Source organism: Hyaena hyaena, unplaced genomic scaffold (assembly GCF_003009895.1).
Source record: "Hyaena hyaena isolate Hyena2069 unplaced genomic scaffold, ASM300989v1 scaffold_199, whole genome shotgun sequence".
NCBI lineage: Eukaryota > Metazoa > Chordata > Mammalia > Carnivora > Hyaenidae > Hyaena > Hyaena hyaena.
In genome coordinates, this window is record NW_024080831.1 from 2,592,568 (window position 1) to 2,619,231 (window position 26,664).

Here is a 26,664-nt window from a genome sequence, read left to right on the forward strand (position 1 = left end):
CAGGGGAAGGGCAGAGAGAGAGTGGGACAGAGAACCCAAATTGGGCTCTGCACTGAGAGCAGAGAGCCCCATGTCGGGGTTGAACCCAGGGAATTGTGAGATAATGACCTGAGCCGAAGTCAGACACTCAACCAGCTGAGCCACGCAGGCGCTCCAATGATCGACTTTTTTTTTTTTTAAACAAAAGTTTATTCTTAAATGTACAACAGGATTGAAGACAATGCTTCATTCTAGTTATAGGTGGCAACAAGTGCTATCACAGGGAACCCAGATGTTTAAACAGGAATGGAATTAAGGCTCACCATTGCCTCAGGCACAAGGAACAATTTACTTTTTGCCAGATTTCTCAATTCTACCTGTGGCCAGCGGGCCCTTCCCTGTGGTCTGGTCTTTGCTTTTCAGCTCCCGGAGTTTATTCTGCTCTTCTTTCTGTTTCTGCTTGAATGCCTTATCTTGTCCATTTTCTGCTTCTTGGGCTGCTTCAGAGGTTTCTTCCCACCCCCCTCGCCCCCGGATGTGGCGCCTGCTTCCCCTTCCCCCAATTTTTCACGTTTTCTTCTTTTCTAATGTATGATTAAAAGGTTTTTTTAATGTTTATTTATTTTCAAGAGAGACAGACAGGGTCCGAGCAGGGGAGGGGCAGAGAGAAAGGGAGACACAGAATCCGAAGCTGACTCCAGGCTCCATGCTGTCAGCATGGAGCTCGAAACAGGGCTCAGACTCATGACGCGAGATCTTGACCTGAGCCGAAGTCAATTGCTTAACAGACTTGAGCTCCCCAGGTGCCCCTCTGATATATGATTTTAAAGTGTTCACAGTTTCACTCTATGGTCTGCTTTAGCCCCACCTCACAAATTTGGATGTCCTATAATTTCTTAGCATTTTGTTCAGAATATTCACTAATTTCCATTTTATATATTTAATTCATATTATTTAGAAGCGTGTTGGGGTGCCTGGGTGGCTCAGTTGGTTAAGCATTCAACTCTTGGTTTTGGCTCAGGGCATGGAGCCTGCTTGGGATTCTCTCTCTCTCTCTCTCTCTCTCTCTCTCTCTCCCTCCCTCTCCCTCTCCCTCTCCCTCTCTCCCCCTCTCTCTTTGCCCTTCTCCCCTGCTCACTCTCTTTTTCTCAAAAATAAATACAATAAACTTCAAAATATGTATAGATTTTAGAATGTACAACACAAAGAGTGAATCATAATGTAGACGGTGGATTTTAGTCAATAGTAACATATCAGTATTGGTTCATCAACTGTAACAAATGCACCACTCTAATGGAAGGTTGTTACTAATGGAGGAAACAGATGGAGAAGAGATGGGGAGAGGAGGAGGTATATGGGAACTCTTTGTACTTTTTGTTCAATTTTTCTGAACCTAGAAGTGCTCAAGAGTTTGGAAGTTTTACGTAGCTGGTTTAACGTTCCTTAGCAAGTTCTTATCATACAAGTTAGTGTTTAACCCTGAGTCTTGGGGTTTCTCAGGTAAGATGAATCTGGTTTGCAGTCTGAGCTACTATGTCAGGTAGATTTACCCCTCTGTTTTTCTAATGTTCATTAAGTGTGCCTCTGCCCTCTCCATCTGTTAAAACAGCTGGAATGCCAAGATGCCTTGGAAACAGCAGCCCGAGCTGAGGGCCTTTCCCTGGATGCCTCCATGCATTCTCAGCTCAGAATCCTGGATGAGGAACATCCCAAGGGAAAGTACCATCATAGCTTAAGTGCTCTGAAGCCCATCCGGACCACTTCCAAGTAAGAGGCTCTGCCAGTTAATGACTTCCCTGTAAAGCACCAAAAGCACTTTTGAAAATTTGGGCTAAGATTAGACCATTTGGGAAGACCCATGTATAGTCCAGAACCGTTTGCTAAACAGTGTGTTAGAAATGCTGGCTAGCCTGTCTGTGTGCACTGACAATTTTGTGCTTTGGGTTTTCTCTCCTTAGACACCAGCACCCAGTGGACAATGCTGGGCTCTTCTCCTGCATGACTTTTTCTTGGCTCTCTCCTCTGGCCCGCACGGCCCACAGGAAGGGGGAGCTCTCAATGGAGGACGTGTGGTCTTTGTCCAAACACGAGTCTTCCGATGTGAACTGCAGAAGGTAGGCGTCTCCGGTCCGCCTTGGTCTCCCACATACTGGGTGCATAGGCCTGAGCTAGGAGGGTGGGTCTGGCAGTGTGACGCCCTCAGCTCTGTGTTCTTTTAGGATCTGAGCTGTCCTGTGGAGGGAGGGTAGCCTGGGGATGACTTTCTCTTTGCTCTTCTGCTTTATCTCCTATTTCACCTTTAATCCTGTTTTAACCACGGGCTTTCTCTCTCTCTCTCAGCCCCGCTTCTCTTCCTGAGTCGACAGGGAAATTATGTTGCTGCCTTGTGACAGAATACATTTTTGTGGTAGCTGATTATCATGATTAAAATCTAGCTTACAACTTTACATTTGACTACAGGATTCTTCAGAAAGGGTTGGGGACCCTTGAGAAAGGAAGTTCTTAGCCACGAACAAATTCTGTTTAGGGATATTTTTCGGGGGGAGGGGAGGAAGGACTTTTATTCTAATCATTTTCTATATCGTGAGTGGCTTCCTATACAGGGTAAATATGTAGTTACCCAGGAAGGACATTTTTTTCCTGGAAGGTGAAGTCTGTGTACGTAGTTTAAAGGAGAGGCTCGCGTAAGTGGTGTCAAAGCTTGGAGACAAAAAGCAATGCAGGAGGGAATCTAGGGAGTGTATGTTCACCTGTGGAGATGTGTAACGAGGACGTGTGCCCTTGTTAAGACTAGAGAGACTGTGGCAAGAAGAGCTGAATGAAGTTGGGCCAGACGCTGCTTCCCTCCGAAGGGTTGTGTGGATCTTCTGCCGCACCAGGCTCATCCTCTCCATCGTGTGCCTGATGATCACACAGCTGGCTGGCTTCAGTGGACCAGTAAGTTCTAACCATCCTTTCTGACAGTCTCCAGGGGCCCAGCCATGGCCAGCTCTAACACTCTTGTTCTGTTGCAGGGGTTGTGCTCACCTTTGGGCTAGTTAGCAGCCTTAGAGATGCCTCTAGGTCTGTTGACAGGGAACAATTGATTTGGAGTGAATGGTGGCTTGCCAGCCGCTGGAAGGATGAGGGGCCGTGTTGCCAGAGGAGAGCTGGATGTGGCTCGCTTTCCTGGGGCGGGTGAAAATGAATGATTCTGGCTCTGTGCAGGACTGTGCTTCTTTGCTGTGTGTCGACATGAAACGACAGTCTTGGTTTGGGGAGATGGTGTCTCGCGGTGCTGTGAGTGGGTGAGAGCGGCGTTGTGTGGCATAGGTGGCTGAGTCAGTGACACACCAAATGCCCGGAGGCAGGGTTGTCACATGTTTGGTGGTTCTGTGGCATATGAGCCTGAAGAAACTAGAGGAGTGTTGAGGTTTTTAGAGTCTAACCTGGAGTCTGTTGTGAGTTTTGGTTTACAGTGTAAACTGTGTGGTAGGTGTCGGGGTGGTAGCCATGGTTTTTTCCTAGTGTGTACTGAAGCAGAGTAGGTAAGAGAGTGATGTTCACGCTGTTCTCTGAACACCTGTTTCTTACACCTGCTGTGCTTCCTTACACTTGAGACTTTGATTAAATCTATTCTCTGCATATTTGCCTTGAGGCATCGGAGCAGTAGTGCTACTTATACTGTGCATTTTCCATGTGTGGGTAAGCTGGAGGTTCATGGTTTTGGTAAGTATATTGCCTAAGATGCATGGTGATTAGGTAAAACTAATTTGCAGTTTTTCTGTGTTCTTCTTTTGTCGTTATTGTTGTTTGTTTTTTGTTTTTTTGTTTTTTTGTTTATTTTTGATGCCTTTTTAAAAGTTCTGATCTCTTTTCTGAAGCAGAGAAAACTACTTTCCTGGTATTAGGTTTCTATGTTAATTGACCAACTAACACACTTTTGTATAAGTTTTAAGTAAGAGAGACCATGTAACTGAATATTATTTTATTGACCAAGATGGCAAACGTTTTCATAGGACCAGCTTCCCCCAAGAAGAGCTTCTGTCATTGTTTCACTACAGGGCTGGTGGCTGCTCTGGATCTTCTGTGGAATTCCTTGAGCTGGATAGCACAGTATATAGGCCTCATTGATTCCATTTGGCCAGTGCAAGATGGCTCCCCCTCCATGCCAAAAAAAGAAAAAAGAAAAGAAAAAAAGGGAAGGGAAGAAATTCCATAGATTATTAACATTTTTAATTTTTTATTTGGGGAAACAAAAGCTACCTATGCATGTTCAGTTTGGGGGCCTACAGTCACTCCCTTGAGCATCTGCATATTCCTTCATCTCTCTTTTAAGGCACTACATACTGGGTTGCTAACTCTAGTAAACTCTTCTAGATGCCAGGGAGCACTGAGAGCCTTCCTTTAATAGGAAAACAGCCGCATGCTTTTCCTTATCTCAACCCTCTTGGGGAAGAGCAACTTAAGGCCTGTGTTATTTTATGAGATTCCATCCTTGAACAATTGAGAAAGCGATGATCCCACCCATAGTCTTTCTAATTGATAAAAAGATTTAAAACTATAAGCAAAGCAAAATTCTTTTTTTGGAGCTCCAGTTCTTATAAATTTCTTTTTAATTGGAAATTGAAGAGTCAGGCTGGTTTTGAGATTAGTACTAGCAATGAGCATACCTTCTGTTCTGTGGATTTAAATCCTTTTGAGGGGTATCCATTTTAGATTTTTTTTGCATTTTCTAATGTGGCATGACTTTCAAACTGGCTCAGTCTGTTCTTATAGAAATCTATATAAGAACTGACTCCCCGAATATGGGGATATTTCTGATCTCCTCTCAGGCCTCACTGAACCTTGGTAGCCATATGCAGAATATATGAAACAATGAAATTAATGTATGTATATGTTTTTTAACTGGCTGGACATTTGTACATTGAGATGATCCAAGGTTTCAGTGATGCCAGTGGACCAGAGCTCTGTGCAGAGTGGCCAGAGGTCATAGTAGTGTTAACGAAGAACCAGAATGTAATGAAGAACCAGTATCCTGGCCTAACATGAGTGGCCGGACTTGCTAAAGTCTTGCTAAAGTTGTGACCTCCTTGGATTCAAACAATTTAAAAAGACCAGGCCTGACCTATGATTTTTTTGTGTAAAGAATTAGCATCCACCCTGTAGATCTGCAAGAGAAGACTACCTCCTGCAGCACTAAATCTTGGTGAATGCTAACTCTGCTCCAGGGCCTTTTGGGGAAAGGGCAGTGAATAGCCTCTAGAGAGGTAAGTTTCCCACCCTCCCCACCTCTCCCCAGCTGCAGCTTGCTTGGTGCTGTCAGGATCTGGATTTGGGGGGAGTCTCTCTGTAGTGGAACCAGTGACAGAAGCTGTTCTTTAGAATTTTCAGGATGGCTGTATTCTGCGGTCAGAATGAGAGAGTCAAGCTGGGCAGAATCTCTCGCCAAGAGTTCAGGTAAGGTAATGTTTATTCACTGGGAATGCTTTCCACAGCCAGACAGCTATACTGACAATCTCGAGTTTTTCTCCCAGTTTGTTTGCATTTAAATGAAAAGTTTGTAACTTTTTAAAACTAAATTCTCACTGGGTTTTTCATGAAAAACCTTTTTTTCTTTATCCCATGCAAAATGGTTTGAAATGTAATTGTTTTTTTTTTTTGTTTTGTTTGTTTTGTTTTTAAAACAAACCCTATGTGTTGGAAATTCTTTAATCTGCTGTTTCCTCTTTCCCCCCACCCTCTGAAAGTTTTACATAATGTAAGCCTTCATTATGTCTTTGACCTTCCCCCGGCTCCCCACCTCTGGGAGGTACTAATGCTATTACCTGGTGCTGAAAGATGGCACTGTAAAGGTATGGGAAGGAAGGAAACCCAAACTACAACCTGCTGTCCTTTCACGCCTTCCTTTGGAGACTGTTCCATCAGTGCCGAGGTGTGTGAGAAAATGCTTTACTGCATCGCCATCTTACTGAGTTGCTTCACGTGAGGAAAAATGGGGTTTTGACCCTGCCACTCAGTGACTCAGTTCCACATTTTGGATTACATACTGGAAAAGAAGCCAATCTTCTTGCTAGTAAATCAACAACCCAGCTGTATGCAGTGGTGACCCAAACAATGGATATAAACCTAAAAATCTGAGGGAGGGGAGAGGTGGAAAACAATAGCTCTTGGAATCTGAAATCTCATTTATTTGATCAGGTTATTTGCTGGCACTTGACAGAAATCTGATTGGTGGGGATCTCTTAGGATCTAGCGGACATCTGGTATTAATTTCCTTTCAGGAAAAATGAGAAATGCCAGTTAACCAAAGAGCATCTGGGTTCTGGAATTCAGTATTAGCCGCTTCAGGACAATTGTGTCTGGCCTCCATTTTTGTCTGTCATTCAGAGCTGGCTTCCATCTACAGTACCTTTTGCTATAAGGATCCGGGGTAGTTGGGTGGATGGGTTTCTCATTAATTTTTTTTCTTCCTTCAGGGTGGGGGATTGGTTTGGCTTTCTTTTGTCGTGGCTTGTTTTATTTCATTTTTGGCAAGATCAATTTTAGCTGCAAGGACTTGAAAGACTCTGAAGGATCCCACCAGCTTTTCCTTGAGGCCTAGATTTTTGTATTCTGTCCTGAACAGAAGCCATTCATCACAGCCTGCTGAACCAATAGCGCCAGTGATTTTAAGCAGAATTACGTCTTTGGGGAGTTTTTGGGTTTTTTTGTTTTTTTGTTTTTTTCTCTTTCCTTAGCAGCAAGGTCTTATTCCTGGAGAATCTACTCCACTGCAGCCTCACTGCAGCTTCAGGAGCCTTAATCGATTAAGTGCTGTCAGCTTGATGTACTACTCCGGACTTTGGAAACAGATATCGGTTCTATTCTGTATTTCCACTGTGTGTAGCTAAAACAACAGTCGGAGGCCCGATGACCTGTTAGACGGCTAGCCTTGTATAACTCGACTCTGTATGTTCCCATGTATGTTACCGCAATGCTCCTCCTGTTGTACAGTGTCTGTGAGATGCTCTTTGAAGATGGTACTTTTATTTATTTATTTTTTTCATTTTCAATAAAAGTACATTACCTCCCACTTCCTGGTATTTAATCCTGTTGCTGAATGTGCCTTGTGTGAGTGTGTGCTCCGGCGTTGCAGGACCTCAGAGCTGGAGGTGGCACTCGGTGGTTCTTGGGGGCTGGCTGCCTTCCCTCACTGCAGGTGGTGTTAGACATATACTACCTGAGGTAACATGTTTTTGTTTTTGGGAGGGAGTGGGGAGTGGGGAGGGCCCGTGGGAGGGTTTCTGGATTTTGGATAGTCTGCTTTGTTTGCTGTCTTCTGTACTATTAAACTGCTGATGTTTATTTTCAGGAATGTTTTGCAAATGCACTACTCACTCTTCCCCAGTCCAACTGTAGGTACACTGTTCCTTTTTATCAAATAAGCACGTTTGAAACGGTCCAAAAAAAAAAAAGGTCTTAATTTCATTTAAAGAAATGTATCAGTGTGTGGAGATACTGGAATAAGGTCAAATATATACTTTTTAATGACCGTGTGTTTAGAATTAATTTCAGCTCATGGACAGGTTTATGTTACATTAGAAAGAGTAACGGTTTTGGTGGTCCTGAAGGAAGAAAATTTCAGATTAGACACATCTCCTGCGAAATGCCCTGAGTAAATACCCGCAGGCCATGTAGTCCGTAGGATTTGGTCCTTCAAGGTCTTTCTCTGCTTACGTATGTACGTACGTACCACTGTACAGTGGGGCTGCTTCCTCTTTCTAACTTAACATAAAACTGTGGCGTGGTGTGTGGGTGCTGTGGAGATGTTGACGGCGGGGTGTGTTTCTCCCTGTAGGCCTTCGTGGTGAAACACCTCTTGGAATACACCCAGGTCACAGACTCTAACCTCCAGTACAGCTTGCTGTTAGTCCTGGGCCTCCTCCTGACAGAAGTCGTGCGCTCCTGGTCACTTGCACTGACTTGGGCATTGAATTATCGAACCGGTGTCCGCTTGCGAGGGGCCATCCTCACTATGGCATTTAAGAAGATCCTTAAGTTAAAGAACATTAAAGAGAAGTCCGTGGGTGAGGTGAGTACGGGGTGTTTGCTTCAGGGCAGAGAGAAAGCTCTCAGCTTGAGCTCTGTCTTACCATTGGGTCTCTGCTTTGTCCTGCCTCTTCCTCCTGAGACAGTGGCTGAGTGGCCAGCGTCCTCGCGGGGTGCTCTCACTGCTCTCTGTGTCTCGTAGCTCATCAACTTGTGCTCCAACGACGGGCAGAGGATGTTTGAGGCAGCCGCCGTTGGCAGCTTGTTGGCTGGAGGACCCATTGTTGCCATCTTAGGCATGATTTATAATGTAATTATTCTAGGACCGACAGGCTTCCTAGGATCCGCTGTTTTTATCCTCTTTTATCCAGCAATGGTGAGTAAGACTCCTTCCCGTGTTTTAGCAGCTTCTTCTTACAATGAGTTACTTCTGTTAGGTTTTACGCAGTAGGCACGGCTGAGGCATCACATCTCTGACTGGAAATTTCCTCAAAGCAGGTACCCGTTTGGAAAAGTCTAAGGTGTCACTTGAATAAAGGCCGAGGCTCTTAATGAGATTTAAAAAAGAGAATCTGAGTGAAGGAGGAGGCCAGGAGGTGAACTCTGCCCCCCAAGTAACACAGGAGTGTCTGAGTCTCTTCCTCTCGAGTTGATGCTAACTAATATGGCTCTTCTGCTTCCCTTTGGTAGCACTCAATATCCATAATTACCATGAGAACAAATACTTGACTTAACTTCCTTACAAAGACATAAGAATTAAATAATATTTTATTATAATTTAATAGGCCACTTTTATTTAAAAGTGGTACACCTCCCTGATGCTCATTTTATTCATAATAATCTTGAGCAGATTTATTTCCCAGAAAGTCTAGATGGGTCTTACGTTTGAACAAGCCCTGACTTGGCACGGCATTGCTTTTCCTTTCAGATGTTTGTGTCCCGGATCACTGCATATTTCAGGAGAAAATGTGTGACCACCACCGATGAACGTGTCCAGAAGATGAATGAAGTCCTCACTTACATTAAATTTATTAAGATGTATGCCTGGGTCAAAGCATTTTCTCAAATTGTACAAAGTGAGTTGAAAGATTTTATATGTGCGTTTGTTAGAAGGGCTTTAGTGTCTTGGCTTCTGGAGCACATTAGCTGCTAGGAATCTTAATGTCATAGGATCATATCAAGTGAGCTAACCTGAATACATTGCAGTTACAAAAGTTAATGCGATTTTAGGTTGAATAGAAATACAGTGTTCATGGGGCGCCCGGGTGGCTTAGTCGGCTAAGCGTCCGACTTTCGCTCAGGTCATGATCTCGCGGTTCGTGGGTTCGAGCCCCGCGTCGGGCTCTGTGCTGACTGCCAGCTCAGAGCCTGGAGCCTGTTTCAGTCTGTGACTCCCTCTCTCTCTGACCCTCCCCTGCTCACGCTGTCTCTCTCTCTCTCTCCTAGAAATAAATAAAACATTAAAAAAAAAAAAAAAAAAAAGAAATACAGTGTTCAGAGCAAGGAAGATATTTTATTTTTACTGCTTGGTTTGTTGATTAAACCTTCAGGAACATTGTGTCTGGTTCATAAACTTTATTTATCAGTGGTCATCAGGAAGAGGTGGCCACTCAGAGGTGTCCCGCAGTAGGTTAGGCAGCCTTGTTAAGTCGTGAATTCATTGCCAATAGAATGAACAAATGGCTGCTAAGTGGATATCTGCCAAGCATGTTGTAGTCAGGGTGACTGGCGATGGTCCTTTCTGCCCCTCTCACTCTCTGGTTTTATAGTTTTCTTTCTGAGAGTCCACTTTACCTTCAGCCCCTGACTTTCGTGTCTTTACCTGTGTGTGCTAGTTTGAAAAGAGCATTCGTGCTCATTATGGACTTAGGCAAGTTATATGGTAAGTGTGAAAGTATTAGATTTTTAAAAATCTGACTTAGGAACTAGCTCTGAAGATAGTTCCCAATGTTAAGGTCAGTGTAAAGTTTCTCAGAATTGCTTGTATGTTTTTAAAAAAACAAAACAAAACAGAGGTGCCTGAGAGGCTAAGTTGGTTAAACATCCGACTCTTTTGATTTTGGCTCAGGTCATGATCTCACTTCTCATGGGATTGAGCCCCGAGTCAGGCTCCATGCTGACAGCGCAGAGCCTGCTTGGGATTCTTTCTTTCTCCATGTCTCTCTACCCCTCCCCTGACTGCATGTGCGCGCACTTTCTCCCTCTCTCTTTCTGTCTCAAAAATAAACATTAAAAAAACCCACATACACAAAACGTACCACTTTATTGTCATACTTCCTATTCCATGGTCTTCAGTACCCTAGGGTTGTTATAAAGGTTAATAAAGGTTAATAAAGGTTAATAAAGGTTACAGTTTTGCAAATACTTAAGAAAAATCATTCTGTCTACCAAGTTGTATTTCAGTCACTTTCTCTCAGTCATCCTCACTGCTTTTTGTGTGAAAGCCTTTACCCAGCACTCACATACAGTAGGCACTGTAGTAAATCTGAGTTCTTTTTTAATTCTCCATGACTGTAGAGCCTTTTCTGTAACTACATAGCCAGGAAATAAACAACAAGCAGGTAAGCAAACAAAACTGCCGATTGCAGATACAATTACTGTGCTCACCCCTTCTAGATGTAAGATGTTTGCAAGAAAAATCAGACTAAGACAGAAGATGATCATTGCACTGATATGTAGGACTGCTTTCTGTTAGTTTCATTCCTGTGATTGGATCCCATTTCAGGGTTGTGTACCAGCATTAGTGGTAATAATTGATAGTTATGTTGACCTTGGTTTTGCATCATAGGTGTTAAACAATTGGTTTTTTATAATACTTATTTATGTATTTATTTATTTATTTGTAAATGTTTATTTATTTTTGAGAGAGAGAGAGCACAAGCAGGGAAGAGGCAGAGAGAGAGGGAGGGAGACAAAGAATCCAAAGCAGGCTCCAGGCTCTGAGCTGTCAGCCCAGAGCCTGACGTGGGGCTCGAACCCACAGACCATGAGATCATGACCTGAGCCAAAGCTGGACACTTACTGACTGAGCCACCCAGGTTCCCCCTTAATGCTTATTTATTTTTGAGAGAGAGAGCGCGAGCATGCATGCATGTGCTAGTTAGGGAGGGGCAGGGAAAGAGGGGGACAGAGTATCCGAGGCAGGCTCTGTACAGACAGTAGACAACCTGATGTGGGCCTCGAACTCATGAATGAACCATGAGATCATGACCTCGGCTGAAGTTAGATGCTTAACCGACTGAACCACCCAGGCACCCCCAAGAATTGTTTTAAAACCTATGTGGCTGAAGACCTACCAAGTCTTTGGTGACAAAGGAGCAATATTCCATGGTTTCTTTTGACTTGCTTTAAAATTGGCTTGCTTTTCACCAATTGGCTTGCTTTTTATTCTTAGAAATCCGAGAGGAGGAACGTCGGATATTGGAAAAGGCTGGATACTTTCAGAGCATCACTGTTGGTGTAGCTCCCATTGTGATGGTGATTGCCAGCGTGGTGACATTCTCTGTTCACATGACCCTTGGCTTTGACCTGACAGCAGCACAGGTCAGTGAGCCCTCAGGGCTTGGGAAGATTTTAGAAATACCACATATAGAGACACTCTGGTTCTTTTGTTTCTGGATTTGGAGGTGCCCCCAATAATCAGAAAATATTTTTTCTTTCATATGATTAAGCTGAGAAGAAGAGTGGAGACTCAAGTCTAAGCACACATAAAGTTATGGGTTGTTTTAAGTCAGCCCAACTTCGGATTTAATTGTGAAAATACAGATCATCCTTTGGTTCAGATTTACTGAGAATTTTAATTGAAGGTCTCATAAAAGCTCTACCTTTAAAAAAAAAAAAAAAAAGCATATGTGACTCATACCATCTTTTTTTTAAACTATTTTATTTTATTTTTTAATATATTTTTTATTTATTTCTAGGAGAGAGAGAGAGACAGCGTGAGCAGGGGAGGGTCAGAGAGAGAGGGAGATACAGACTCTGAAATTGGCTCCAGGCTCTGCGCTGGCAGTCAGCACAGAGCCCGACGCGGGGCTCGAACCCACGAACCGCGAGATCATGACCTAAGCGAAAGTCGGATGCTTAACCGACTAAGCCACCCAGGCGCCCCATACCATCTTGATAGTCAAGTTGCAGCCTTCCTTAAACCTGAAAGGAAAATGATGATGTCTTATTATTTTTGTTGTAGAGGCTAATTCTAAAAGAAGCTGTTTCTTTTTTCTTATTTTCAGGCTTTCACAGTGGTGACTGTCTTCAATTCCATGACTTTTGCTTTAAAAGTCACACCATTCTCTGTAAAATCCCTCTCAGAAGCATCGGTTGCTGTTGACAGATTTAAGGTAAGTGGCTCCCTTCCCCTCCTCCATGTCAGGAGCCACCCCTGGCAAAGCTAACTGCTGCCTTTATTCCAATGGGCCACACAAGGCTGGCACACTTGGTTTTTGTTTACCTTTTGGCAAGTTGGTGAGAAAGGGGGTAGTGGAGGAGAGTGAATTAAGGGACGACACTAGTTACCTTCCCAAGTGAATGTGAAATTTTACCTTTTGTTAATGACCCACCTAGTTCTGGGCTCCCAGGATTTGCATTCCCCTTCAGAGCTGGGCCTTTCTTCCCGGGCCTGACATGGGTATATGTCCTAATGGGCCTTTCAGAGATTCAAATCTGGAAGATCAGAACTATTAAGTGACTGTCAGCTTTTCCTCACCTCAGTCTACCATCTACCATTACCAAAATGTTGTTGTCATTTTGATCGGTGAATATGCTAAGACTTTTTTTGACACTTTGGTTTTCTTGCCTTGTAGTTGCCAACTCATGATGCAAGGAATGCAGTGACATGGGAATAGTCATAAAATAAGGCCATGTTGCCAAGTGCAACTCAGGAGATAGCAGGGGTTTTCTGGGGGTGGTCAGTCGATCATGCCTCGGCTGCGTTCTTTGTGTCTTCAGAATAATATAAATAGATGGTACAAGAGGGAGATATCCTGGGAAGGGTGGAGGGATATTTGAAAATCATGGTTAATACTTTTAAAAAAGGAACAGCAGCTGTGTGGGCTGCAATTCCTTGACAATTCCCCTGCGTGGAGTAGCTCCTAGACTGCTGGTAAGCCTTCTTGGTAGTGAGAACAATGCAGAAGCAAAGTTGGTTTCTTGAAGGCTTGAGGCTCAGATGTTTGAGGCATTCGTATTATCAACTTAGATGTTCAGGAGAAAACTAATTTGGAATGATGGAGAATATGAAGAATGGAAAACAGCTTTCTGCAATTTATATATATATCCTACTTGTTTACAGTTAACAAGGCAAATTTTGTTTAGGCAAAAAAGCCATTCCTCAAGATGCATCCCCAGCTCTGTGCCCTCCCTCACTCCACTCTGGCAGCTCGAAGGCTAAGAGCCAGAGTCATATAAAAGAAATGGTCTAATTATAATCAGAGCTTTATTTTGCTGAATCTGTAATATCTAGTCTTGGAAGAAAGTAAATGTTTTGACCATAAGTTTGTCCCCCTTTCCTTGTTAGTGGATGGATTTGGATGAAAGAATAGGAGTTCATAGTATAGGTTTTTTCTCCCCATATTTTTCAAGGATTTTCTTCTCTTCATTTACTGGTGAGGACTTGGCATTAGCATGCGGCTTTTCACATCATGGCTCCTTCCGCTATCCAGGGAACTTCAGAGTTAATAATAGAAACAAAATCAACCACAGCCATATTATATGCCCCATGAGACTTCAGTTCCATTCTATCTTATTCTTCTTGGCAGTCTCCTTCTGACTCTCCACTCTTCCTTCCCCTTGCACTCCCCTTTCACTTCCTTCTCCTCCTTCTAGACAGATGATAACATGTAAGAAGCCACCCTGTGACTTTTCTGATAAGACCATCATCAGTATAGGGTTTCCAGTTTTAGCAAATGAAAGACACCCAGTTAATTAATAACTGAATGGGACATGCTTATACTACCGAATTACTCATGATTTACACAGAGTCAGAATTTAACTAGATGTCCTGTATTTTATCTGGCAACCCTCTGTCCCCTCTTCTGCTCAATAGATACATTCCAAGTGAATGAGGGTTGTGTTTTGACAGTGTCCTGTGGCAAAGTTGAGGTTTATAGGTTTGGTGATTTTGTGTTTTTTCTAAATGTTTATTTATTCATTTTGAGAGAGAGTACGTGTCCAAGGGAGGGGCAGAGGGAGAGTGAGAGAATCCCAAGCAGGCTCCACACCCACAGTGCAGAGCTCAATGCCAGGCTTGATCTCATGAACTGTGAGATCATGACCTGAGCTGAAATCAAGAGTCAGATGCTCAACTGACTGAGCCACCCAGGGCCCCAAGGTTTATGGTTTATGTACCTCTAAGAGTCTGTTGTCCTGGCAGGTGCCAATTCAGGTAGATACAAATTCAAGTGTTGTGGAGCCCCTTGTATGACTCAGCTTGTGTTAGGAGGATGGCAGGCTGCAGGGAGCCCATGGGAAGGAAATGTGGGGAAGGAGCTGTGCAAACTGGAGGCACGGGCTTATTTTTTTAATCATCCATTGAGGTCTGAAAGAATCTTTTAATAATTCCTTAGGGGAGAGCAATAGTGGGAGTTCTGTCAGCATATGGTTGTACTCTGTGAAGGTGGTCAAGATATTTGGCATGTTCTTAGTTCAGTCTTTCTAGAAGGCTCTGAACAAATGAAGCCAACAGCTGTTTTTGGAAATTAAACCAAAGGTTGATCAAGAGTGAAGACTATATTTAGAAACATGACACTTCTGGGAAGATTGGAGATTAGGAATGGGTAAGAGGTGTGGCCATCAAGGGAAGGAAAAGAAGAAGCTACACGTTTAAGATCCAGGGGAAAGGACTTGCTCTAGGGGAAGGGGATTGTATGTTGCATTTAATAACACCCGCAAAGGTGGCTCAGTTGATTAAGTGTCCTACTTTTGATTTTGGCTCAGGTCATATGATCTCACAGCTTCGTGAGTTTCAGCCCTATGTTGGGCTCTATGCTGACAGTGTAGAGCCTGCTTGGGATTCTCCCTCCCTTTCTCGATCTCTCTCTCTGTCTTTCTCTCTCTCTCTCTCTCTTTCTGCCCCTCCACCCCACTCTTTTTCCATATCTTTCAAAATAAATAAATAAACTAAAAAAAAAACAACAACTTTAAAATAGTTGGGGGTTCTCAGTAAATAAGCAGAGTCCTGACCCTGAAAGTCACCTTTTTCTCTAAAGGTGTTTTATTTCTTTCTAATGTTTAACATTTTTTAATTAAAAAATTTATTTTTATCATATTGATGATCCAACTGGGATAGCATTCTGTGATCTCCAGTTTAAGAGAGGTGTCAGAAGTGGGTTCAAAATCATGGGTATATATAAGGTTTATTATAGTCAGTATTTCGAATCTAATTCAAAAACATTTCAAAAACATTCAGCCTTTCAATCATTCCACTTTTCTTCCCCTAGCATAACTCAGAGGGTCTCTGGGAATGCGTGGGAGGAAAATCTTGTTGTCTTCCCAGGGATGTTTCTGAGGGAGGAGCACGTCCTCCCAGGTCTATTCCTTTGGTTGTTTGAATCCTCTCAAGTTTCAAGGCAGGATTTTGAAGACATGAAAACTTGTTGCCAAGAAGACACATTCTGCCTGTGATATAGCCTTAGGTACTCCCTTCCAACCCAAGCAAGCTAGGCTTGGTTATGATCTCAGCTCGCCTCTCCCCGCCAGACATGAGCCATGTTGTAGGTAAGGGAAGCACACAGGCTTTGAGGCTCCCCAGGAGTGTTCTGGAAGGGAAACGGAGTGATGAGGGTCTGTCTGTCCAGGAGAGAAGTATGCCCTTTCGTTCTTCTGCTTGCATTTTACTACCTGCTGTTTGGCAAGTCATGGGTGAGAAGGAGAGGCGGCAGACAGGTTAGTTCATTGTGCTTTGGCCACAATAGATTGGTAGAGAGGAAAAGGTAGGTTAGGATGCGCTTGGCAGTGTGGAGTGCTGGGCCATTGAGATGGCTGCTGTCCCTCCTGAGGGTGTCCCCACACCCCCACGACCTCTCGAGGGGCCTGAGGCTGGGCTACACTAATGAGCTACCTTTTGCCCTTCAGCTTTCTTCCACTGTATAGCCTGATGTGTTTTGCTACGTGAGTGTGCGCCCTAGGCTTGTCCCCCTGGTCTTGATGCAGTGTCTCATCTTTGCACCTCTCTCACAACTCCTATCAGAGTTTGTTTCTGATGGAAGAGGTTCACATGATAAAGAAAAAACCAGCCAGCCCTCACATCAAGATAGAGGTGAGAAATGCCACCTTGGCATGGGACTCCTCCCACTGCAGTGTCCAGAACTCACCCAAGCTGACCCCCAAAACGAAAAAAGACAAGAGGGCTGCCAGGGGCAAGAAAGAGAAGGTGAGACAGCTGCAGCGCACTGAGCAGCAGGCGGTGCTGGCAGAGCAGAAAGGCCACCTCCTCCTGGACAGCGACGAGCGGCCCAGTCCCGAGGAGGAGGAAGGCAAGCACATCCACCTGGGGATCCTCCGCTTGCAGAGGACTCTGTACAACATCGACCTGGAGATTGAAGAGGTAAGCCCTCTGTCTCCCCTGCTCCCCACCTGCACCCCATCCATCTGCGGGTGCCTGTGGCTATCTCTTCCAGTCAGAGCAGGTGGTGCTTTCCTTACAACAAAGTCCTCTGTGGCTGGGACTCATTTTGAGCTACAGAGCAAATGTGGCCAACTCCAACTCTATGAAGGCATATTTAGGCATCTAACAATGGAAATTAATACCAAGTGATCTCATGAGAGCCTCATTTTACAAGCAAGGAAATGAAGCATTCAAGTGGATTTTCCAAGATTTTGCCCTGAATAGATTCTAGTTGTTACAGTCATGTGTGAGCTGTAATAATTATTTCTCGTTATTATAAATGTGGGTGAACTTCTCATTACCACCAGGCTGTGCATAGCACAGAACCTGGTCCAATGGGAAAGAACTGTGAGTGCTGCTATTAGCCACAAGTCTGTTGTAATTATTTATCTATTTATTTGTATATTCTTACTGAAGTATAGTTAGCAACCAATGTTGTATTCATTTCAGGTGTACAACATGTTGATTCTGTAATTGTTTGTTTTTAATGTAAATGAAGGATCACTGTGGCGTATAGTGTCACAGCCCAAGTAGCACAGGACTAGAGTCTCTCAGAGGGGCTCCTGCACAGAGTGGCTGGAACAGACTCCGGTTCAGGGCTTTGCAAATACAGTCTATGACTGGGGACTAGCACCATATTGACGGCTGCACCATTCAGAGGGTCCATATCAGAGTGTATCAGAGGGTCACAGAAGTGTGCCTGTGTGTGTGTGTATGTATGTATGTATATACATACATACATTCATATATTCATTCATCAGCCATTTTTTGAGTGCTGCCTTCTGCCAGGCACTGTTGTGGGACTGGAGCTATAGCAGTGGAAAACCAAACCAACAAAAGTCCCTGTGTTCTTGGAGCTTATGTTTTAGTGGCAAAGACAAATAGTAAACAAGTCAAATATATGGTAAGTCAGATGATGTTAAGGGCTGTGTGAGGAAGATAGTGAATGCTGGGGTCTGGAGCAGGTGTGGTTGCAATTTTAACAGCCTGCCTGAGAGAAGGCCTCATTTAAAAACTAATATATGGGCAAAGGCAAGAGGGAGGTGAGGGACTGAGCCATATGGATATCTGGAGGAAGAAGAACATTCCAGGCAGAAGGAACAGAAGCACAAAGTCCCTGAGTCTGCAGTGTGCTGATTGAGCACAGGAGAGAATAGTGGATGCTGAAGACAGAGAGGCAGCTGGGGTGCCAGAGCCTCCTATAATGATTTGGCTTTACTCTGAGTGGGAAGAGAAGCCATTGGAGGGTTTGGAGAAGAATGATATGATCTGACTTATGTATGAAGAGAAACATTCTAGCTTCTGGATTCAAAAGAGTAGGTAGGGAAACAAGGAAGGAGACCAGTTAACCCAGGAGAAGTGGTTCTTGGATCAGTGGTGGTGGTGAGACTTTACCTACATAACTGGAGGTGGGGAGTAGTGGGTTTTAATGCGGTATGTATCAAAGTCAGCCACTGACTAACGTATGCTACAGAGAGACTCTGAGAACAAAAAGCTCCCAGCTCTTGAAAGATATGAACGGGAGCAGGAGATGGTCCTTAGTGAGAACACCTGAAACCACTAGTGCACCTTCTCCCTGGAGGCCACTGACGTCAGTTCTTTACTTCAGTTAACTCTTAACAACAGACTTCTTGTTTAATAATGATTTTCTTAATTATTGAGGCAGCTCTGTTACATTTCTAAACTGCCCTATTAGAGGATTATTCCTCATATTCAGCTGAAATGTACTCTTCTCCTTTCTGTCTTTTGATCTTCATTCTGCCCTTTTAGAGCCCACATTCACATGACAGACCTTTAGCTATTTGGAGAGGGATACCTTAATTCTTCTAGCCTCCCTCTTCGGGGAGGGGAAGGAAAGTTAATGTTTGCCTGCACCTTGGGCACTCACTTCATTGTTAATATCTCTGTTAGTCACCATTTAGTCATGGGAACAGGGTTTTGTTTGTGTAAACCTAATTGGCTTGAGCAGAGGTTGAACCTGCGACTTGGTTTCCTCATCACCACCAGGCTGTAATCTTTTGAACTCTAGGATGATGTCAGAAAACTTTGTCCAACATACTTTGTCCAAGACAAAGATACTTTGGTTGTACAAAGTACTTGGCTCTACAAAGATAACTCCTTCGCTCAAGTTGCTCAAAGCCCAGTGAGAGACAGATGGTGTTAGTGTAAGTAAGCAGACCTCCGTCACCTCCTTGGCAGGTGCTAATGGAGCTGGGGTTCACAACAAGAGCTGTCTACCTCCAGAATCCATGTTCTTCTACACACCACTCTTCCTTCCTTTGCTGCGAGGCTTGAGCCAAGGCAGGGTTGCTAAATAAGTGATCTTTTTTTTTGAAATCACCTATTTGCCCTTGAAAACTTTTAGCTCATTCTTTTGCCTGAGGATATTCAGTTAATCACAGGCATTTCCCCCACTTTTAAGTGGGATTGATGGTATCAATATCTTTAGATTCTTGGAAATGTTTTGTAGAAAAATGGAAACAGCAGTGCACCTAGAGTTTATCAAAATTAATTTATAGACCTTAGAAACAAAAAAATCACACAAAATGAAAATCAACAAAATAATTTTCAAGAGTCCTACCCTCATTTCCAAAAACAACAGCAAAGATAAATAATCAAAAAACATGGGTTGCCAAAAAAAAAGTGGGAAAGGGGCGGAGCCTTTCTAAAAGCGATGCGGGATACCTTCATGTGTGCGGCATATTTAATTTTTCTGAAAGGCTTCTGTTACCTCCGTGTATCCTCACAGAAACCCTATGAAGTAGGTGGCTGACAGGGAGGAAACAGGTTAAGTGACATGCAGAGTCATCAGGATAATAGTTCCCATATTGTTGACCTGGCGTTAATCTGTTTTTCCTTGAAGAAATCAGCAGTCCCTAGAGACAAGCGGTTAGTGGTCCTTTGATGACCTTCTTTTCTCTGTATGCTTTGTGCAGGGTAAACTGGTTGGAATCTGTGGCAGCGTGGGAAGTGGAAAAACCTCTCTCATTTCAGCCATTTTAGGCCAGGTAATATTTTGTTTTTGTCCTTGGCATTTTCTGCTCCTTTCTTTGGAATCGGCTTAACAAGAGTCTTGGAAAATGAACTACTTTTCCCAAACAGAGTCAGGAAAGGCAGAAACAAAATGAACCCTTGGTCTGTGTTATACCCCCTGCCCCCACCCCCACATTTTCACCCCTTAACAGCATTGCATCTGGAAGCGGGCTCCGTGCACGCCTGATGAATGACTGGTTGATATCTAGCTGAAGTCATCTATTTCTCCTGCCTTCTTTTACTCAGCATGTGTTTATTGAGTGCCATATGATGCTAGACGGTGTGCTGGGAAATGTCAGACATAAGAGGTGAACAAACAGCAGACTGCCCACAAGCTGAAGAAGCTGGACGGACCGGCCTTACCGGCCTCCTTGTTGGAGAGATTGATGTCAGGATTTGATCTAGAAGGAAAGCTCCACTCGTTTTCAAACTAACCATTGAAAGGATTATGCTGGCAGAACACACAAGCATAGCCCAAGGCAGAGAGTGAATGGTTCACAGAGAGCCCAGCCCAGGGCTCTCAGGGGCAAAGGTCACCCAGCTAAGACAAATTATCTTTTACTGTGTTTTAAAACCAAATAATAGGGGGGAGAAAAAACCCACAAGGTGCTTCCACGTGCTTTTAATCTTGAATTGAACCAGCTTGACCTACAAGGTTGAGATGAGGATAAACTTAAGCTTATTCTTACCTGCTGGTGGATGAGGTCCAATGAGTCCTTTATCCATATTGAGAAAATTAAACACATGTGAGATGGAGTTGGGGAAGAGTGTTTTGTAGCAACCAGGTTATGGAATATTTTGTTTTGTTGAGTGTCACTGCCACAGTTGGTAGAGCGTGGCTGTCCTTGAGAACAGTGGTACCTAGCGTGGTCTGAGGAAGGCTGCATTCACATCATCTGGAGCGACAACCTACCTACCCCTCTTTACTGGTTGGGCTCAGCCCTTGGTCTTTGCAAAAAGCCAGAACTTCTCCTAGATGTTCTGATAACTTAGGGGTCAGATTTAAGGGTCAATGATGAGAGAGACAGAGGAAATAAAGGGGGCAGTGGTGCTGAGTGGACGATGGTTAGGTTGAAAACAATGAGGCTTTGCTTTTAGATGAAATCCTCCCAATCTCTCTGACAGGGAGGCTGGTAAAGCTGGTGGGCCCGGCTTCTTTGGAGTTGAACTGTGTGGGCAGTCTGCAGTGTGGGTGTAGAGTTTTCTGTGGTAGCCCCTCCATGGGTTTCGGAATACTTTGGGTGCGATAGCAGCGTGCTTACCAGTTTATGGGCAGTTAAGACCACTGTTACAGTCTGTGGTGGGAGCACCTCTGTCCGTACGCTGTATGCTAACGGTGTTTGAGAGGACAAGCTTGGGTGTGCAGGCTGGCTAATGAACCTTTGTTTGAAGCTATAACATCCCTAACCCAAGACAGATGTCTACTGCCAGTCCCAAAAGGAACCCGAAAGAGGATAAAATGGATAAATCATATCAATCACTGTGACTGAAAACACAACTCGAAACACATGGCTCATCACGCGATGTCTTCGTGTTGAATGAGAGGGTCCATCCTCATCATATGGATACTCTGTAATACTAGTTCATGTCTAACAAATTTTTTTTCCCTTTGGTCCTCATTTTACAGAAGCAGCTGGTTTAGCCAACAGCCTGGATTAATTAATTCTGTAGATGAAATGACCTGCCCCCATCTTGAGGCAGGGACTAGCTCTAAATCTTTACAGCATCCTCCCCAGGGGATTTCTGAAAGGGCCTTCCGCTCTAATGCTTCCCTTAGTTAAAACAGTTTGCAATTAGGGAGACAGGATATAGAGTAGCTTATGGGTTGCTAAATGAAGTGTTGGTTCATTCAGGTCATGGGTTATGCTGGGTTCCCATCACACAAAAGCAAGGAGAACTTTGATGTTCTTTGCTGCTGTAGATCTCTCTGTGGAACAAAGGCGAGGTCTGGATTTGAGTCCAAAAGCATCCAAGGAGATTGCCAAAACTTTGAACTCCATTGTGGAATGTGGGGGGTTCTGTTGGCTTAGGGTGGTGGTTTTGCATCATGATGCCATTGGATGGTGTCTGTCTCCCTAGATGACACTTCTAGAGGGCAGCATTGCAGTCAGTGGAACCTTCGCTTATGTGGCCCAGCAGGCCTGGATCCTCAATGCCACTCTGAGAGACAACATCCTCTTTGGGAAGGAATTTGATGAAGAAAGGCAAGGAATGTTTGGTTTCTCTCATGCTTTCTCGTCTTGGCCGTGTGAGACTCAAGGCAGCCCAAGTCAGCAGGCTCTACTCCAAACATGTCCCTGATGCTAAGTCTCTTTATGTCCTTCAGATACAACTCTGTGCTCAACAGCTGCTGCCTGAGGCCTGACCTGGCCATCCTTCCCAACAGTGACCTGACTGAGGTACAGGCCTTTTCTGCCCCTGTTGGGGCAATGTGTTTGACAGAGAGGATTCTGGAAGATGGATTGCAGGGCTGTGTCAGAACCACCTAGTAATGCAACTTAAATGCAGGAGTACCCACACAGGGAGTTTTGCTTTCATTGAGACTTTATGTTAGGAAAGCATGGGTTTATCAACACTACTTGTTTTAAGTGTATAAATAGTTTATTTAGAATTATTTAGAATTTTTTTCCCATCTGCATATCATTTTATTTATTTTTATTTAAATCCAAGTTAGTTAACATATAGTGTAATAATGGTTTCAGGAGTAGAATTTAGTGATTCATCACTTCTATATAACACCCAGTGCTCATCCCCACAAATGCCCTCCTTAATGCCCATCCCCCACCCAAGACCCCACCAGCAACCCTCAGTTTTTTCTCTGTATTTAAGAGTCTTTATGGTTTGTCTCCCTCTTTTTATCTTAGTTTTGCTTCCCTTCCCCTATGTTTATCTGTTGGGTTTCTCAAATTCCACTTATGAGTGAAATCATATGATATCTGTCTTTATCTGACTCACTTCAGTTAGCATAATACCCTCTGGTTCCATCCATGTTGCTCCAAATGGCAAATATCATACTTTTTGATCACCGAGCAGTATTCCATTGTGTATGTATCTATATATATGCATACACATACCACATCTTCTTTACCCGTTCATCAATTGATGGACATTTGGACTCTTTCCATATTTTGGCTATTGTTGATAGGACTGCTATAAACATTGGGTGCATGTGCCCCATTGAGTCAGCATTTTTGTATCCCTTGGACAAATACCTAGCAGTGCAATTGCTGCGTTGTATGATTTTTTGAGGAACCTCCATACTGTTTTCCCGAGTGGCTGCACCAGTTTACATTCTCACCAGCAGTGCAGAAATGGTTCCCCTTTCTCCACATCCTCGCCAACATCTCTTGTTGCCTGAGTTGTTAATTTTAGCCATTCTGTATGTCATGTAAATTTTAAACAAAATCCCATTGTTGGTTCAGAGTTCATGTTTTCCACACTATTCATTTTAAAATGTGCCTGCTGAGGTTCTCTGAACTTCATTCTGCCAACTAACCTCCTTACTGATCAAGTCTTAGAGAGCTCTTTTCAATTAGAAAGGCCTTTGTGCTAAGGCCTCTTTCTTTGGCTCTCTGCCCTGGAGCAGTTTGCCAGAAGTGTGTCTTTGGAACTGGCTTGTGTCCTTCCCTGTTGACATTTGTCTCCCATGACCTACCCTGAGGTCTCTGCACTTTTATTCTGCTGACTTCAGTTAAATCCTTCAAACCAGATTTGGTGAATGGTTTCATTAGTTCCCTGGTTCTCAAATCTTACTTCACAAATTCATAGTGGATCAGCAGCAACAGTATTATTGGGAACTTGTTAGCAATGTAGATTCATACCCCTCACCCCACACCTACTGAATCAGGAACTCTAGGCCCAGGGTCCAACCATCTGTTTTAACAAGCCCTGTAGGTAATTCTGATACCTGCTCAAATTTGAAACCTCTGAATTCAATGAATGTTTTTTTAAGGACAAGAGTTTTTGTTTGTTTGTTTGTTTTAATTTCAGAGCCAGTTACCATCTGACAGTTGATTTATTCATGTGTCCATTTAGTAACGTTTATCAGATGCTTGTTTTGTGCCAGCCACATATGCAGAAACTGCTGGGCACTGGGGATGTAAGGCAATAGGATGATCTATGACCTTGAAAAGCTTACAGTTGAAAGGATGAGATATCTGAACAGGCTGATGAAAGAGTCCCCTTTCAAAACTTAAAAAAAATTTTTTTAATTAAAAAATAAATAAGCTGATGAAAGAGTCCCCTTTCAAAACTTAAAAAAAAATTTTTTTTTAATTAAAAAAAAAGGCATCCCCTTCCTTTTCGGTAGTAGTAGAGAAGAGGGTGGAGGAGGTTTCACAGAGGAGAGGATGCCAGAACTGAGCAGATATGATATAGAAAAGGCATGACAATAGTCTTGAGGGTCCAGAATGCACACACAATTTAAAATGGCTTAGATCCCAGAGAGTAGAAGAGAGTTTGGCAGTGGACGCAGAGAGCTGCCATGGTACCAGGTGGCAAAGAGCCCACTTTCTGTGACATGTTTGTTTAGATTTTATTTCTTAGGGCTGTTGAAAGAGAGTTTTGTGGGTTTTTTTAAATGTTTATTTTAGTGAGAGAGAAGGAGATAGAGTGTGAGCAGGGGAGGGCCAGAGAGAGAGGGAGACACAGAATCCGAAGCAGGCTCCAGGCTCTGAACTATCAGCACAGAACCCGACACGGGGTCTGCACTCATGAACTGTGAGATCGTGACCTGAGCCGAAGTTGGACGCTTAACCGACTGAGCCACCCAGGCGCCCCTTGAAAGAAAGTTTTAAGCGAGAGTGGGACACAGTTAGCTCTGTGTTTTGGAAAGATCTTTCTGCCTATAGATAATGAATTGGGATGGTATGTCAAGGGGGAATGTAAACCCAGAGTTAGTAAGATTGATTAGTAACCAGCTGGTTATGGGAGAGGAAGAATTGTCTTCCTCTAGGCTGGCTCCCCCGGTTCTGGTGTGGGCCCTGGAGAATAAAGAGTTGCAGTTCATCCAGTGGGGAATTCAGTAGAAGGAACTGGTTTGGATGGAACAGAGGAGCAGTGACTAAGCATGGTACTGGACTTGAGCTGGAGGCTTCACTATGCTTTCTGGACTCCTGTAGATTGGCGAGCGAGGAGCAAACCTGAGTGGTGGACAGCGCCAAAGGATCAGCCTTGCACGGGCCTTGTACAGTGACCGGGACATCTACATCCTGGATGATCCCCTCAGTGCCTTAGATGCCCATGTGGGCAACCACATCTTCAGCAGTGCTATCCAGAAGCACCTCAAGTCTAAGACAGTTCTGTTTGTTACCCACCAGTTACAGGTATGGGGCACTCTTCCTCAGGCTGCCCACCGTGGCTTGGGAAAACAGAAACAGGGAAGTGGGCCTTGTCCAGGTACCTTCATGGAGCTCCTTAGAAGTTCCCGGAGTCATCAGCGTCTATTTCCTCAGCAAATAGTCCCTGGCCCAATGTACCAATAAAACTCATTGTACCGATGTACCAGATGGCCATCTGAATTAGAGATCCTTGGAGCGTGTTAGCTTTGCATATAAATCAGTAAGTAAAAGGGCTAAGAGGAGTAGGCTGAAACTGGAGTTTGGGTAAGAGTTTGGAAAGCTTGTGTTAATATCTATATGCAAGTGGGAACTGTTTAAGGAAAACAAGCTCTTCTCCCTCTGTCATTCCAAGACAAGCAGCCACTTTGGAGAACAGCTCCAGGATGTTGCCGTCTGCTTTGCATATGTTGTCAAGTTTAGGGGGCTAATCCCCCACTCTGCCACAAAAAGTCTGTAATTATGTGCACTTCTGAGTATGGCAAAAAGGTGTGAAGTTTATTACAAGGCTCATGTGGCTGCATCAATTGATTTATGCCAAAAATGGGAGGAGATGTTTTTTGAACTACATCACAAGCCACAGTAAACTAAAGCAAGGGTTTTCTCACTCTTGGCACTGTTGACATTTGGTGCCAGGAAACTCCTGGCCTCTATCCACTAGATAACAGCAGTACCCTGCCCCCAGATGTAGCAACCAAAAGTCTCCAGATACTGCCAGATGTCCCCTGGGGGGCTCCATTGCCTCTGACCCTCTGAACTAAGGTATAGGTATTGAATGTATTTGCATAAATCTCAGCAACACTGTGTTGTCCCTGCCTTTGTCCCCAGTACCTGGCTGATTGTGATGAAGTGATCTTCATGAAAGAGGGCTGTATTACAGAAAGAGGCACCCATGAGGAGCTGATGAATTTAAACGGTGATTATGCTACCATTTTTAATAACCTGTTGCTGGGAGAGACACCCCCAGTTGAGGTAAGTTTCTCATGGTGTTTGTGTGCTCCTCCTCTTTTCAGGACCATAGTGACTGATGGAGAGATCTCAGCTGAACACAGTGTCTGTGTCTTCTTGGCAAGGGCCCTATTTTCTGGTGACCAGACTGCTGTGCTGGTTCACATACTGGTTCTACTCTAGGAAAGCAGGATTCTATGGCTGGTGAGCTGGGGAGCCAGTGTCTTCTGCCCCTGAGAACTTATTAATAAGGCAATGACAGAGTAAAGGATATACGGGCTCAGTGTTGTTCAGCCATAACTTAGTTTCATAAACCCTACCAATCCAGCATTATGAAGCTCCTTTTTAAATAAACAACTGAGAATAAGGAATGAGGGAAGAGAAATGAAATACTGTATACATTTGAAAATGACCCATGTTGCTTTGACTGCTAACTTGGCACTTATTAACTCACCCCCACTGTGTCCCAATTACTGGATTAGACACGTTATAGATGTCATCCCATTCAGTCATTTTAATAGAGCTCTGTGGCAAAATGGGATTCTCCCCCCACTTTCACAGCTGAGGGAATGGGAGACCCAAAAAGGTAAGCAGCTCACTAATAAGGGGTCAGTTTGACTCCACGGTGCTGCCTCTGCCTTGTTACCCTGCCTCCTGTGGCCGCACAGAAAGATGACAGCTTTCCATGGCTTTACTCTTGGGCTCCAGGTTAGGCAAACATAGACATTTCTGTCTTGCCAACCTACTCTCGTATTGAAC

At 43.9% G+C, this 26,664-nt stretch overlaps 1 protein-coding gene and 1 pseudogene across 3 annotated transcripts in view; one reads left to right on the forward strand and one right to left on the reverse strand.

Annotated features, from left to right (window-relative positions):
- ABCC5 (ATP binding cassette subfamily C member 5) overlaps nucleotides 1-26,664 on the forward strand; it is a 95,562-nt gene that overhangs the window by 33,934 nt on the left and 34,964 nt on the right. The window contains exons 3-16 of one of the 3 annotated variants that reach the window (XM_039241661.1): nucleotides 1,589-1,746; nucleotides 1,938-2,093; nucleotides 2,769-2,916; nucleotides 7,799-8,032; nucleotides 8,192-8,365; nucleotides 8,918-9,065; nucleotides 11,384-11,532; nucleotides 12,219-12,326; nucleotides 16,172-16,528; nucleotides 19,525-19,596; nucleotides 21,701-21,825; nucleotides 21,948-22,020; nucleotides 24,742-24,945; nucleotides 25,786-25,929. In XM_039241661.1, coding sequence (XP_039097592.1) covers nucleotides 1,589-1,746; nucleotides 1,938-2,093; nucleotides 2,769-2,916; nucleotides 7,799-8,032; nucleotides 8,192-8,365; nucleotides 8,918-9,065; nucleotides 11,384-11,532; nucleotides 12,219-12,326; nucleotides 16,172-16,528; nucleotides 19,525-19,596; nucleotides 21,701-21,825; nucleotides 21,948-22,020; nucleotides 24,742-24,945; nucleotides 25,786-25,929 — 2,250 coding nt within the window. Of the gene's footprint in view, nucleotides 1-1,588; nucleotides 1,747-1,937; nucleotides 2,094-2,768; nucleotides 2,917-5,343; nucleotides 5,490-5,642; nucleotides 7,186-7,312; nucleotides 7,356-7,798; nucleotides 8,033-8,191; nucleotides 8,366-8,917; nucleotides 9,066-11,383; nucleotides 11,533-12,218; nucleotides 12,327-16,171; nucleotides 16,529-19,524; nucleotides 19,597-21,700; nucleotides 21,826-21,947; nucleotides 22,021-24,741; nucleotides 24,946-25,785; nucleotides 25,930-26,664 lie in introns of those variants that run through there. The other 2 variants (XM_039241662.1, XM_039241663.1) reach the window with 2 other exon arrangements.
- On the reverse strand, nucleotides 328-882 carry LOC120238081 (annotated as a pseudogene).